The sequence below is a fragment of the Chiroxiphia lanceolata genome, chromosome 6 (assembly GCF_009829145.1).
Source record: "Chiroxiphia lanceolata isolate bChiLan1 chromosome 6, bChiLan1.pri, whole genome shotgun sequence".
In the NCBI taxonomy this organism is placed as follows: Eukaryota; Metazoa; Chordata; class Aves; order Passeriformes; family Pipridae; genus Chiroxiphia; species Chiroxiphia lanceolata.
Window position 1 is genome coordinate 19,435,064 of NC_045642.1, and position 16,254 is coordinate 19,451,317.

The 16,254-nt window shown below is 39.9% G+C and overlaps 1 protein-coding gene across 1 annotated transcript in view; it reads left to right on the top strand.

The window, feature by feature from the left end:
• LRP5 (LDL receptor related protein 5) overlaps window positions 1-16,254 on the top strand; it is a 133,679-nt gene that overhangs the window by 92,996 nt on the left and 24,429 nt on the right. Inside the window, exons 8-11 of the mRNA XM_032690638.1 lie at window positions 9,837-10,053; window positions 11,624-11,913; window positions 13,907-14,133; window positions 14,463-14,647. Of these exons, the coding sequence (XP_032546529.1) occupies window positions 9,837-10,053; window positions 11,624-11,913; window positions 13,907-14,133; window positions 14,463-14,647 (919 nt within the window). The remainder of the gene's footprint in view (window positions 1-9,836; window positions 10,054-11,623; window positions 11,914-13,906; window positions 14,134-14,462; window positions 14,648-16,254) is intronic.

The window sequence follows — 16,254 nt, forward strand, 5'->3', positions numbered from 1 at the left end:
AACTTACCGATATTAATAGTGTCTTAGATAAATGACAGATATTGTTGCTTATCCCAAGTGACAGCGGAGTGCAGGCAACTTATCAAGGCAGGAGGTCTTGTTGTTATCTGTTCTTTCAGGAGGCACGTTTCAGCTGTGAGAGGGCTTGCATGTGTCAGAACTACATGGCTTAGTTCTGCAGGAGCTAGCAATGAGGTTGTGTTAGCACACTATCTTAGCCTGGCCTCTGTACAGCTGTTGATACTCCAGTTAACTGGACAACCTAGTTTGGGTTTCTGAGCACGGCTTTTGCTTACGCTTTGTTGACACACACACACTACATGGTAGTATGTAAGACTGGATTTATTGGATTAGTCCAGTGCAGTGTTTCTATAAATGGTACAAATAGAAGGGAGTCATGATCAGAATTTGCTGTTTACTTGGACCAAGAGGCTTCATGAGATGAGGAGCTGAACGAACATTTGTAAATGCATACAGGACTCCTTAGACTTTTACTGCATCCCTCCAAGGAGACATTGAATGCCCACTGCCTTTGGTTGTGTGTTACTATTTCATCTGTCTTCCTCTCACAGAAATATTTAATGAGAGAACTTTGATTCACTTTCTGAGGAATAACTAAGGAAAGTACATGAGACTTGGCTACTCCATTAATAAATGAGGATAAAAGCATCTATTCTTCAAGGTGTAGTGCCATGAATAGAGGCACATGTCAGCTAATCTGGGGTCTGTTCTTTTAACCTTTGACTTCCAATGGAATTTACATATGTGACACTTCTGGTGACTTAGAGCATAAGGGATTCATTATTGGACTCTTTGAAGCACTGTATGTGCCTAGCATGGTGTGAAGAGGGTGTGAAGGGCTACAAGTGACTTTTGATAATTGCACTGTGGTGAGGTTAAGAAAAAGAATATGTTATGATTCTCCAAGGCAAGAGTAAGAAGCTGAGTTCTGAGCAAGAGGTCCCACTGTGCTGGACAAAACACTAGCAGCTTAATCTCAGTTTACTGTGGACAGAGGCTGACTGCATGAGACCCAGCATTGTATGGCCACGGGAGGGGGTCATGACTCGACCAGCGTTTCTCGATCAGTTGTTCAGGGACGTCTCATTGTCTCTAACATAAAAGATTATTTTCAAAAGATTTAAAATCTATGTATTTTTAGGTAAGCAAACAAGAAGGATAAATATAGCAGTAGTATGTACTACTACATCTAGCTTAATTTTTATTTCATTATAAGTTAATGTTAGCATGGTAATATTGGACAGGATGCAAGTTTTTTCCTTGGAAAGGTTGACCAGTACTGGTACCACTTTCTGCTTCAAGATTAAGTGTAGCTGTTATTTTTGGCATCCTTTTGACTTTTTAAGAAATTCCAGTTGGCTACTGAAATTGCTGACTTGTTTTTTGGACTCAAAAGTTTACCACAAATTTTTTCTCATATCAAGTTCATTCTGTTTTGGTTTTTTTTTTTATCTTTCCTCCATGTTGTACATACACCTTATAAATGTGCTTGCAGTCCCAATATCATCATCAGCAGTATAACATAGTAAATATTTATATGATGTGTTATTTCCACAGACTTTTAGTTGTCTGTAAAGTTGAGAATATGTTTGGATTTGGAAAGGAGAAAGTAAAGATCTTAGGGGATTATTCCAATCCATTTAAAGAAATGGAAAATCAGGAGAGAAGTGAGAAAAACTAAGATACGTGAGTTTTAAAAATATTACTGTAAAAAGTTTAAATTCAGCTTTCCCGGACTAGTTACCTAGAAGTTGGAAACGCATATTGTTTTCATAATGGGTGTTAGCTAAATTTCAGAGTTGTTGCATGCCCCTTTAAACTCATGGCGGTCAACATTTGAGAGTGAAAAAGTATTTACAGAAGGTAAAATTTCCCTGAAGTGCATTAAATAAGCGGCTCCTACCTAAAAATAGAACTGGAATACTAATTTGGTAGTTTCTCCATGCTTTAAAGTCTAGCCACCAGTTGCCATAAATGATTTTTGTGTTTAACTTTTTCTGTTACTTTTTAAAGTAGTTTTAAAGTATGTGATCAAGTTCCTCCTTATAAGAGATAAGTTACAGAATTAACCAGCTGCACCCTTAATCCTCTGGTATCCTGTAAGCAGAAAAAAGTTCTGGAAATATCAGGCTGATGTAACTTGTGGAGAACATTTATATTTATAAAACGTAAGCAGGTTCAAAATCACAATCATGTTAACACATCTTTTCCAATAGGAACAAATTTATCCATCTATCAGTGTTAGAGCTTATTTCATTTTGAAAAGTCTGTCTGAAAACACAATACTCTCCCTGGAACTAAAAAGATTTTGGGAAGCCCTAAGAGAACACTAGGTGGGATGGTAATTTGATATGGAGAAATTAATAGATCAACACTGCAAATATATAACCTCTTCAAATGGTAATAATATGAGCACAAGGATAAAAATGTATTTTTCGTATATTATTCCCAGAGAAAATGGGAAATCACTATAAACTACTATTTTTTATCATGTAGATTTATACTCTATTGCATTTGTCATCTTCATAGGTGGTTGGATTTTTGGGGTTTTTTTTAGCATGTCCCTACTTAACTGTCTTACCTTCATATATAAGTGTAGATTTTACTTTGTCTGAGACAGAACAAAGTGTTTAAGAAAATGTACTGGATTGACTGCATTTGGAACAAGGTTTTAGAGTGTCCCATCAAGAAGCTGACATTGCTCGATTGTTGAGAGTTTTCTTGTAGGAGTATCAGGAAATTTTGAGTGCAGGCTCTTTTATCAATGGCTATAATTTTGTATTACACACCAGCTACTTTGCTTTGCCTGTCTGAAGGACTGGAATGGCTGCCCTACCAGCCACAGCAGGCCACCACCACAGCTGCAAGACATAGCCAAGCAGCAGGGATGGTTTGCCATTACTGCTGTGCTTTAGCTCCAGGAGGCTGTAAAGGTAGTTGTGAAGGAAGACTGCCAAAAAAAGAGTTCTGACATTCAATAATCCTCCTTGGAATTTTCTTTGCTGAGCATCTCAGAGTGGCTTTTGTATTGTGAGTAAAAATATCACCCATCTGTGTAGCCATAGAGAAGTATCCTGTCATGCTGTGTCTTCAGCAAGCTAAAACGACATATTCTACAGTGAGAAATGAGAAAATGTGTCTTAAAGAAAGGAAAAGAATATATGAGAAACGGGTGGTAGTGTGTCACTCACTACACCTATTTCCAAAGGACAGATTGTTATTCACAGTTCACTCACAGTATTGTATAGATTGATTCTCTGTTTTCGTGGTACACAGCTTACTGTGAATGTAGGTGGCTGATGATAGTTTGCAATTGCAACCAATCAAGGAATGTAAGAATTCAAAAATTATAATATAAATCTATGTCATCATCAAAAGTTGCCTGAAAGAAGAACCACAATAGTACATGTAGGACTAATCCATGAAATATAATAGCAATAGAAGCCTGATGAATGTTATTTATGAGGCACCTTTTATCAGGTAGCCAAAATATTGTCAAAGGGGACAGAAACTACTGACAACAATGAGGAACTGCTTTCTAAATTCTCAAGTGTTTGAAGCAACAGTTTGCTAAAACACTCAAGCAGTCTTTGTGGAAAATGACCAGTTATGTCTGTTGTCCATCCATCTCTTCTTTTTTGATTTATGGGTTCTGGTACTGTTTGTTTTAATATTGTTCCCTTTATTGCTTGCCAGTGTCTACCATTACATGCCTGACATTTATGCCCTTCAGACAAAGGGGGGGAAAAAAAAAAAGAGTGCACTTTTATCCCAAAGCGTCGATGAAAGGTGGCTCTGTTTCAGCTGTTGGAAATGTTAACGAATGGCTTATACTCAGCTGAATATAGACTGTGGTACAGACTGCTCACAGCTGTTTCACTCTTTGCTCTTTGGGGTAGGCTTCTTTACCCTTCAGAGTTTTCTGTGTCATTCCAATCTTCTTTGTCTTTTTCGTTCCCTGTTGACTTCCCTGTTTTCTTTTCCATGCCACCCACATGATTTGTCTTCACAAGTTCTTTCTCCAGCCAAAGAAGACTAGGCATTTTTCACTTGAGATGCCGTTTTAGAGTCTGCTGGTAAGAATTGTTAAAAACCATTCGCAGAGTGGTTGAGGTTGGAAGGGACCTCTGGAGGTCAGTTGGTCCAAGTGCCTGGAGATGGCTGCTCAGGGCTGTGACCAAATCACTCTTGAATAGCTCCAAGGGTGGAGAATCCACAACCTCCTCGAGCAACCTGTTCTAGTTCTCAGTCACTCTCACAACAAAAACGTAGCTTTCCACAAGATGTACAAGAGAAGAATCACAGACCCACAAGTCCACTACATGAGTCTCCTAAAAATATGTGTTGTGTCATTTTACTGTTGTGAACCTGTTATGTCTGGTGACCGCTCACACAGTAATTTAGCTCAGCCCAAGAATTGATTTTCATTTGACTACAGCTTTGTAGCAATCAAATAAATTTTGTTTTATCTTAATGAATGAAATATAGGAGTAAGGTCTCTGAGTTCTCTTTGTTGTTCTGTCAAAAGACATCCTGTATCTACGCTGAATAGTTGTTTTTCTCACAGATGCACCTGAAATATAACTTGACTACATGAATCATGCTGATGTGTAGAATTTAATTGCATTGTTTTACTTTAATCTTCTTCAAAGAGCCAAGAGCTTTTGAGTGTTATATTTAGAAATATTTGTTAAATCATTTGCATACATTGCAGCAGCATCTAAAAAAAAGAAATCACACCTTATCACCTTACCGTGTTTTTTGTGTAATTCAGTTCATTAAGGCGTTTGATGTTGATTTCATTTTACCCACAGCAGATTTTAGCTGAGCTTGGCAGTGCCTCATTAGGAGATTTGTCATTGAAGTCTTAAGACTAATCAGGGGCTTTCAGTGTGTGCCGCTGTTCAAGGGGAGCTTTCGGTGTTTTGTATGTAAAGCACAGCAGATTTAGTGTTGCATTTATCCTTTGAGATCCATTTATCAGTTATAGAGAGAGAACGAAAACCCTGAGTAGAATAAAGCCTATTCTAGTCAATTTGTGCTAAATTATAAGGATTGCACCTTAAAGGCTTCCCTTTGTCTGCGGTTGGCAGATATTAAATGATGAGTTAATAACAGTATTTTATTATCTGTGCTGTTTTAATGAAAGGAGTTGTGTTTTTGGTGAGGCCTGTTTGTAGATTTTTATTTTGCATCCCTGTGGTTTAAGTTACTATGCTAGAGTAGAGCTGAATCTCTGGTAAGATGGGTGGCAGCAAAATCTGAAGTAAACAGTATGTACATGTGCCTATACTGAAGTGCATGTGACAGCTCACTGTTCAACCTTTGCTCTGGCTGCTACTAAAAGATAGTCTCATGGTTAGTTATCACTTCCTGCTTGTTGCCATGCATTAACTGCCACTAAGAGGGCTCGACTGGCCACAGCATAGAAAAATCCTCCAAGTCAGAGCTGCCCTTTCTGCATCCAAGGGAAGCCTGCTTGGGTTCATTGGTGTTCTGCCCATAGTGAGAGGGCAAACACTCCATCATTTTCTTAGCCAAAAGGTAAACTATTAAGCATTTTATTGCTGTCTGATTGCACATTTTGGACCTCCATTCCCACTATGTTAAACAGCCATATAATTTGGGAGTGCCACAGTAGGGTCTCACCAGAGCCTCCTGTTCTCCAGGCTGAACAACCACAGCTCTTAGCCTTTCTTCATAGTAGAAGTCTTCCAGCCCCCTGATCATTTTTGTGGCCCTCCTCTGAACCAGCTCTCAGTCTTTCTTGTGTTGGGACCCCAGAGCTGGATGCAATACTCCAAGTGGGGTCTAAACAGAGCAGAGTAGAGGGGTAGGATCCCCTCCCTTGACTGCCGGCCACACTGTTTCTTATGCAGCCCAGGACATGATTGGCTTTCAGGGCAGCAAGTGCACATTGCCAGCTCGTGTAGATTTTTTCATCCACCAGCACCCCCAAGTCTTTCTTGGCAGGGCTTTTCAATCCATTCATCCTCAGCACCTTGCACTTGGCCTTGTTGAACCTCATGAGGTTACTGGAGTTCAACAGCTTGATGTCATCTGCAACATCCACAGATGTGCATGGATTTAAATAAGTGTGTTTCTGCATCCTTGGATCCAACCTTTGCTGGTATATTTTAGTCAGCGGCTCTAGTATTTGAATTATACTTTGGCTGTCCATATCTGTAAAAGCAGGTGGAAATGTGGTAGATTGATCATCATCCTGCTGATGCAGTGCTGTAGGGGAAGTGGTGTCTTGTTTACTTAGTGTGGCACCAGTTTGGCTCCAGCACCTGAGTATGCGTGACGAACTTTTGAACCTGCCGTATTGCCTGTGGGATTGATAGTTTTCTAAGTAAGTGAGCATTTGGGGTTTGCCTGGACATGATGTAATGACATAATTGTAGAGCCATTTGACTTTTAACCACAAATATAGACTTTTTTTAATGTACTCTATTTAGCTTAACAAAATAAAAAGATCTTAATCTTCAGTCTCTGCTACTCCATTAAATATTAGAAGAATTGTAAGTTGATGAACTTACAATTGATAAAACTCCCCTGAAACTTAGTTTGCAGGAATGCTCGTGTTATTTTTAATTGTCTCCAGCAGGAGGCTTTTTGTCTGGAAGGAATCCAGAGGTTTACCTTGTAGCCTGTGTTCAAATTCACATAGTCTGCTAGATAGTCTTAAAGGTCTCATGAAGTTCTTTTCCTCTGCAGTTGAAGACATCTGCACTCTGTGTGGCAAGATTGTGTTATAGTGATGATGTTTGTGTACAGCACAGCTAGATAGAAGATGCAGTGGTTGACTAGTCACCTCTGCTGTTTAGCTGGAAGATCCAGTGCATGTCCCGTGTGTGTAGTGGGTTGACCTTGGCAATGCCAGGTCCTCACCAAATGCCCTCTCTATCATTCTGCTCCCCAGATGGACAGGGGAGAGAAAATACAATTAAAGGCTTGTGGATCAAGGTAAGGACAGGGAGAAATCACTCAGCACTTACCATCATGGGCAAAACAGACTCAACTTGGGGAAATTACTTTAATTTATGGCCAATCAAATCAAAGTAGGATAATGGTAAATAAAAATGAATCTTAAAACATCTTTACCCCACTCCTCCCTTCTTCCTGGGCTTGACTTCACTCCCAGTTTTCTCTCTCTCCTCCCTCCAGTGGCACAGCGGGACAGGGAATGAGGGCTATGGTCAGTACATCACACATTGTCTCTGCTGCTCCTTCCTCCTCAAAGGGAGGACTCCTCATACTCTCCCCCTGTTCCAGCATGGGGTCCCTTCCACATGAGACAGTCCTCCATGAACCTCCCCAACGTGAGTGCTTCCCAGGGGCTGCAGTTCTTCATGAACTGCTCCATTCGGGTCCCTCCCACGGGGTGCAGTCCCTCAGGAACACGCTGCTCCAGCGTGGGTCCCCTGTGGGGTCACAAGTCCTGCCAGCAAACCTGCTGCAGAGTGGGCTCCTCTCTCCATAGATCCTGCCAGATACCTGCTGCAGCATGGGCTTCCCATGTGGTCACAACCTCCTTCAGGCATCCACCTGATCCAGTGTGGGGTATTCCACAGGCTGCAGGTGAATCTTTGCACTCCTGTCGTCCTCCATGACCTGCAGGGGCACAGCTGCCTCACCATGGTCTGAACCACAGGCTGCAGGGGAACCTCTGCTCCGGTGCCTGAAGCACCTCCTACCCCTCCTTCTGCACTAACCTTGGTGTCTGCAGGGCTGTTGCTCTCACATATTCTCATCCCTCCCTCCAGCTGATGCTGCCTGGCAGTTGTTTTTTTCTCCCTTCTTTACTACATTATCCTGGAGGCACTACCGTCATCACTGATGGGCTCGATCTTGACCCATGGTGGGTCCTCTTGGACTCGACTGGCATTGGCTCTGTCGGACATTGGGGAAGCTTCCAGCAGCTTCTCACAGAAGCCGCCCCTGTAGCCTCCCTCCTCCCCAAAAACTTTGCCGTGCAAACCGGATACAGTGTGCTAGCATTTAACAATTTTTTTCAGATAGTATTCATATCTTATCTGTGTTTCTCTAAAAGGGAAATGTTGTGCCCATATAACTGTGTCACAGAAGAAATGCATGTTGTTATCACAAATCTGAAAAGTATTACAAAATTTCAAAGTGGAGATTTAGTTTTTAAGTTTATTTTGATATCTACCGTCTGTGCGTAAACATACTGAAATTCACATGCTGGTTTAGAAAGATGTAATTGTCACTGGTCATGTTGAAAAAATAAATTGTAGGTGCTTCTGCTGTTTATTGTGTATGAACAGAGCCTTACAACTCTATTAAAGTTGTGGTACAAATGATGGATGATTTTGACTGCCCACATCATTTAGGCATTTAATGGTTTAATCTTACATTGCATTTAAGTTATAAGAAATAAATATTGCTCAAGCAGTTAGTAATTTAAAAGTTGGGGAATACGCTGTTCAAATGACCATAGGCCTTGAAGCACAGGACAATAGAAGCACTGCACAATGAAGGCAGCTTAATCACCTGTAAGGTACAGGTTTAGTATGAGTCTGAATAAACAATTTCCAAATAATAGTAGAGAGGAGACTATTTAAAATCTCAATCACAGATCAGGGTAACTTAAATTAGAGCAGAGCAGTTTTCCATCTATAAGTAGTTTCTAGCAACAAATGGAGATTTGACTGGATCACGCTGCAGAATAAATTGTCTTAAGTTTTGGGGTTTTGTTTTGGTTTTGCTATGATAATGAGCTTGATGCCACTCACAGTATAAGTTTTCAAGCAGCACCTTAAAAATAATGTAGATAAGTTGCAGCTACCAATTGCAGTGGGATGGAGAGAAATCTCAGGGTCTGTCAGATAAATATTTTACCTTGGTCTTATAAATACACACTCCTTGCTGCAGGTAGGAGATGTCTAGATGATTGAAAAGATGATTGCAGTTTGTATAGCAGGTGGAGGTGACTTTAGGTGTGTGACATGTCAGCATTTTAATTTCCTGTCTTGCCCAGTGATTATTGATCTGATTATTGATCAGGGTCAGACTATATGAATGTCTTTCCTTTTCCTAAGCAAAGTGGGGTAGCACAAGATCATTGTAGTAATTGGTTATGAAATAATTAACCAGTAGCATATATATATACAGAGACACACACACACGTACATATAAGTGGGTGTGTATATATATATTTGTGGAGCTTATCCCATCTCCAATACTATCTTGTCTTCTTTGCAGCTTTACAAATACAAATTTATATAAGGCAATACTTATTCCACATTTTATAGATGTTGCTTATCTTAAGAGTGAAAAAACCATAATTTTTTATGGTATAAAATACCCAAAATTTCAGAAAGTAAAGATTTTACATGTCCTTGTTGTTCTATGAAAGAATTCTGATGGCCTCTATTCCCTGTGATTGAGGGCTGAAGGTCACTGCAGCAATCCCTTGTTTCTGAGGAGCGAGTTCAGTAGTGAGACCAAGACATGAGTGATGTTGAAAAATCCCCTGAATCTCACTCTCATCCCCAAAAAATACTCCCTCTGCAGTTGTCTTTGCAGACTTGAACTGATGCAAGTTAAATACAAGTTGCTTAGATTTTTTTCAATGGAGAAGGCATGGCAGAAGCCACTTTCAGTCATGTCATTTCAATATATTTCACTTTCAACAAACCTAGAGGTATGTTCTTTTGAAAGGAGCATGCTGGGAATTTCAGGAGGTATTTGCATAAAAACAGTTGTTCAAAATATGATTGATATTGCCATTTTAATTGTACCCACATTAGAGAAGATTATTTTTTCCTTTTTTCTTGGGCATCCCACAGGTCATAAATGTTGATGGAACAATGAGGAAAACCCTTCTAGAAGATAAGCTTCCGCATATATTTGGGTTCACACTGCTGGGAGATTACATCTACTGGACTGACTGGCAGAGACGAAGCATTGAAAGAGTTCACAAGATAAAGGCCAGCAGAGATATCATTATTGATCAGCTGCCAGATTTAATGGGCCTTAAAGCAACAAGTGTTACCAAAGTGTTTGGTAAGCATGAACGATATAGGATGGCTCTGTAGGAGCTTCTAGGTTGGGCTTGCTTTTGTAAAGCAGCTGCTGATCACTTGTAATGAGAATAACTGTGGTCTGATTTGAATAATTTTAAAGGAAAATCACACCTATTATTTGTCAAGTTGGGAAAATACAGTGTTGCAAAAGAAGTGTGGGCTTCCAGTTTTTAGTGGGCATAAGTCTTCCACAGCTTCAACTACACTCTTTGTATTTTTGTGAGAATTTTATTTTATCCCTGGGTCTACACTATAGGAATCATTATTTTCATAGAAATGCTTCATTTTCTGTTGCTCTTTTCTTCCAGTGCAAAGTCCCAGTGATGCTGAGTAAGCAGAATGCTTTTCACTATGTTGGGCAGTATAGGCAGAGTCAGTCACCATAACAATGTTGCCCCAAAGCATGTGACACATATATTAACTCTAATGCCTCAATTGTACCTAAATCTTAACAATGAAACCTTGCCTTTAGCATGGGATCAGCAGCTGGATCTCCTTGTTCTTCCACTGCATCTGCTGAAGGTGCAGTCAGTGTTTTAGGTCCTCTGCTGGCATTCTGCAGCAAGTATGTCACAGGACCTCCTGGCTTCAGTAACTCATGAGAGATGCGTGTTCATCACAGATTTTTCTATTACGTGGAACACTGGAGTCTGGGCATAGCAGTAAACAGATTCATTGGTCAGCTGTTAAAATTACTGAGAACAGTCACAGTGGAATCACATAAAGTAGGTTGTCAAATTACACCCTGACAGTACATGGATTTCTAGCTTTTCGGGAAGCTGTACTTGAAGAATAATGAAGTCCTCAAGCTGCAACTTATGCCATCGGTCTGAAATATGTATGCCCTGAAAAGGGAAAATTAAAAGAAACCTAGTTGAGACTGATCTTGGAGATCTTTTTTATGTGTGGTAACAGTTTTAAGTACCTAAATCCTTGTTTCCAGCAGATGGAGAAAGTCATTTATCTGTTGGTCCTTACTTTCTCCTCCACATTCCCTCCCCATCACACAAAAAAATAGGTGTGAGATTGTGGTGATCTTGTTGGAACTGCTTCTGCTAATGAATCTTCTCAGCTTTAAATTAAACATCGGGGAAAGTACTGCAGTTATCCAGCTCCTTTCTCACCCTTTTGTATCACTGAACATTTGTAAAAATTGGTGGTTTCAAAGAGATACAAAGATGGAGTACTTGGCCAAAAATAACCAGCTAATTATCTGCCTTCAGTGACTGAATTTAATCTTTGGGGAGACAAGAAAGTTCAGTTTGTAGCTGGTATTTGTATAGTAGGAGGGATAGGTCCAGCTTCGTTAGTCCTGGATAGAAGGAAAGAATCCATTCGGAGTGGTTTATTTTTTTAGAATTCCCTGTTGACAACCCAGAGGCTTAACTTACTTTGAAAAATTATAGTGTTGCTGCTCACCCTCCCGTGCTTCTCTTTTCCCTCTACCTTCACAATGCATTTGTATCTGGTTTGGTTAGTTGGTTTGTTTTAAGGAACTAATTCAATGCACTAATATATGTTTTTGGTTTTGTTTTGTTTTTTTTTTTAAGGAACTAATTCATGTGCAGAGAACAATGGAGGCTGCAGCCATTTGTGTTTCTTTACACCCCAGGAGACCAGGTGTGCCTGTCCCATTGGCCTTGAGCTGTTGAGTGACATGAAGACTTGCATCATTCCTGAAGCCTTCTTAGTTTTCACAAGCAGAGCAGCAATTCATAGGATTTCCCTTGAAACCAATAATAATGATGTTGCTATTCCTCTTACTGGAGTCAAGGAAGCATCTGCTCTGGATTTTGATGTCTCTGATAACAGAATCTATTGGACTGATGTTAGTTTGAAGGTATTACTGACATGTGAATTCCTTGAGTATAAAGCCACAGAGCAGTTACTTTGATCTAACAAAGGTCTCCGTTACATGATCTATCCTGCAGTTGCTAGTGTTGTCATTGAATTGCATCCAAGGAGACCCTTGGAGATGAAGACAGTTGCATTGCTGAATGCACAGTAAGATGACAGGCATCTTCCCGCTTCAAATAAAAATCCAAAGTGGCGTCTGGTTGTACCGAATGCCTAAGTCTTGGATGCTGGATGTGTTGCAACCATATATGTATCTACTGTAGAAAAGCTGTTTTCATGTCACACAGTAGAGTAATTTGAACTTGGCAGCCCCCTGAGCTTTCTGTCTTCTTCCAGTTTTGACTTGAAAGAGAATTGTACTCAATATTAACATTTGGCAAGTGAACTTTGGATTGGTTGCTGTTAGTCTGTGGCTCCAGCTTGGCACAGAAAAGGCCAGGGAACTTGTCCAGTGTCCTCCACTCTATGTTAAGGGCCTGCCTGCCTCTAGTTCTCTCTCAGTCTGTTCCCCAAAAGTTTGACACTTCCTGTCATATTTGGTTCACATCCACGTACGTGCTAAAGTATGTTGTGCTCTTCATCAGTGTTACTTTGCTTTCTAAAGTGAATTAAGTAGTGGTAGAAAATTACAGATTCACTTTACTGTAACTAAATTCTTCTGTTTAGCCTCTTAATAGGTTTTCCAAGAGCAATCAAAGTTTCCTTGCCAATGTGCCCAAGCCATAATATGGAAAAGGTCAATTTTAAAGCCTGAAGGGCTTGTGCAGTTTCCACAGCCTCTCTGTGAGGTCTAATGAGGGCTGTGCTTCAGTGGTAACAGTGCCGGTTTTGCTGTGGGTACCTTTCTTTTGGGAAGAGTGCCAGTGTAATAAATTAGTGTAGTGCAGACACAGTTACTAAATAAATCTCACATAAGGACGTGGAGAAGAGGGGTTATGGTCATCTTAACCACTTGTAGTGGAAAACACATTACTTCACCTGCATAAGTATGTAGATCCCAGTCTCACACTGTGCAGAACTGGAAAACATTTTACTTGTTTTTAGTGCCCTGAATTATCTAGCATACTGTATTTTCCCATATCAGGTCTGTTTCAGCACCTCTGGGTTCTCATTCCCTCTCGTCCCCCACATCCTGCTGCTTAGCAGCAGGTATTATAACTTCAGAACCCATAGTCACCTCCCTTTCCTTTGGTGACCACCACTTCCCTGATCTCCTCCAGCCTCTGGTTGTATGAGGATGCATTTTCAAAAACTATACCACATGATTTCTGGTTTTGACATTTACCTTTAAAAATATAAAATGCCTCTTACCCTTATACATTCGTTTCTCAAATTCTTAAGAAATCAATAGCTGAATTGTTGGCAGGCATGTAGAACGATTGCTCAGTGTTGATAACACAGGTGGATAATTGGTCCTGCAAGTTACCAGTTACCTGGCTGTTGTTTCAGTGCTCCTTGTTCGGAGGGACTTATTTATATGTGTGCAGTCCTTGCCCTATGACTTGTTTTGATGAGTGTGCGTAATTAAAATGTAGATGGCATCAGGAAATGTGCTCCAGGTGACTGGTTACGAGAAACAACTGAATTTAGATGTCTCCAAACTGAGATGTGTTTCTAAGACATAAAACATTACAGTGAATTAAATAATTTTAAAAACAGCTTCTTGTGTGCAAATAGAAGAGAGGGAGAAGGGTCAAGGAAGAATCTGCAGCTACACACTGCTTTCTGAAAATCATACCCCTTTAAAATGTCTTGATCTGGTCATGAGAAACCAGTAGCTTTCTGAAAATTCAGGTGTTTTTGTCCCGAGAATTTCTGTATCTTTTTTGACTATGTAAATTAATTTTTTAAAATGTAAAATGGCTGATTTTTTTTACTAATTTCTTTTTGTACACTAAACTTCGTAATCATTATTCCTTTTTATTGCAGTTGGGTATCTGTAAATGCTGTAATATTTTTACATGATTGTTTTTCAGACCATAAGCCGAGCCTTCATGAATGGGAGCTCTGTTGAACATGTGATTGAGTTTGGGCTAGATTATCCTGAGGGAATGGCTGTAGACTGGATGGGGAAGAACCTCTACTGGGCAGATACTGGGACCAATCGCATTGAAGTAGCCCGCCTGGATGGACAGTACAGGCAGGTCCTTGTGTGGAAGGACTTGGACAACCCGAGGTCTCTGGCTCTTGATCCTACTAAAGGGTAAGGGACACTGTTGTTTTTCAAAGCTTTGTGTGCATATTCTTGTATGTGGCAAGTTATTTGGCAGCTTATACAGCTCCATTTCTTCGGAGTCTTTGGAAAGACAATAAACATTCCACAATCCCATGGGTTACAATGAAAAATTAATAATTGTCAAAAATATTATTCTGCCTTTCTCTAAAAAAGGAATATTATGATACTGCACATAGTCACATGGGTTGTGGGGTTTCTTTTAAGAGCTGAAGAAAAAATTTAGAGAAGTCAAAGCATGCAGCTAAACACAATCATACTTAGCTGATATGCTCTTTTTGTTCCACTTCTCATTGCAGATACATGTACTGGACTGAGTGGGGAGGAAAACCAAGGATTGTTCGAGCATTTATGGATGGAACAAACAGCATCACTTTGGTGGACAAAGTGGGTCGTGCCAATGACCTCACTATTGATTATGTGGACCAAAGGCTCTATTGGACTGACTTGGACACAAGCATGATTGAGTCATCAAATATGCTTGGTAATCTAGTGTTACAGTACACCAGCCAGTACAGAAATATGCACTGACAGTAGTAAAGCAATTGAATAATATGAAATTTGAACAATATAACTGATATTAAATCTGTGTGTGAGGCTCACCTGTCTGTAGTTCCTTGGGTCTTCCTTTTTATCTGTTTAAAAATAGGAGTGATGTTTCCGTTTTTCCAGTCACTGTCAGCTTCATGGCTTTTCCTTTTTCCTGGAGAGTGGCTTGCCAACCACATCAGCCAGTTGCCACAGGACCCTGGGATGCATCTGATCAGTCCCCATAGACTTGTGCCTATTCAGTTTTATCATGTTGTTCAATGTCTTTTTAGTTAGCAGGTTATAAAGATGCAGGTAGACTTCTAGCAAGTGAGCTCATCAGTTAAGATGATGTTATTAGATTTGGCCTTTGGTATGCAGTGCCAATGTCCTTGCCAGGATAGATCTAAATGAGTGTTGCTGATAGAAACATCTACCCCACCAGAGATGAATAAAGCACCCCTAAGTGGATGAATGAATGTTCTTCCAGCTTAATCTTGGACATTATAAACATTACCCAGCAGGAGAACAATCACTCTTCGGGGAGATTTTCCTCCTTCTACTGACTATGAAAATTGAATTATGCAGCTACCTCCTTCCTTCAGAAGAGTCTTTCCCCTAAATTTGTTACTGTGGACCAGAATTGCTCTTAGAAGTACCTGAGAGTGTGCATGGTATCTGTACCCCTAACATGGAAAATTCAAATTCCTAAAAGTTACCTGGGGAGGTTACCCCCTCTATATTTAGTTCTGGTGGTTTACAGGGAAATGGATTCATGTTCTGGTTTATGGGTTTTTTCTTCTTTCTCAAGTCTTAGTCAAAGGGAAGAAAAATGAGGTATTCTGTAGAATCTAGCATTGGACATTTGAAACAGGAGGAGATGATGCTGATAAAGGCTACATCTTTATTTGATGTCAGAGATTCGCAGAGGTTTATGCTTGAAAATGTTAAGGAAGGCAGTTTACAGTAAGACTTTACATCAGTAATGTATCTCTGGCAGTGGCCATGCTCTAGAAGGTGTTAAATCTGTTATGAATGTTGTGAACTGAGCCACTGAGTATGGGAGTATTGAGATTTCTGCCAAACAAATGGTTTCCTAAAGTCTCGGGATAGCTGTATGTTAAATTGCACCATGAAAGATTTGTTTCTTGAGTGAAACACCATAATTTCTCATAGCTGTTTCACTGTGAATCTCAAGTTTTGTTTCTTTCATGCATATTAGTTTATTGGCCTAAGTGATTATTGGAGCTGATAGTATTCTTGGATGTGTTTTCCAATGTCCATTTGGGACAATAAGCATGAGACATATAAAGTAGTATTTGTTTAAATTACAATACACTGACACAGTTTAAAATTGTTCTGTAGGCAAGAGGGTATCAGGATAAGGTTTTTGAATGAAACCCTTTACATTGTCTCTTGAGCAGATACTGCTTGATAAAGAATCCCATGATGCTGATTTGGGAAATGAGGGGTTTTTTTTAAAAAGAAGAAATTTTTCTTAATGCCAGTCACACTTTTCATTTTATATCATGGGAATTGTCCTTTAGTTGATTATCCTCCTTT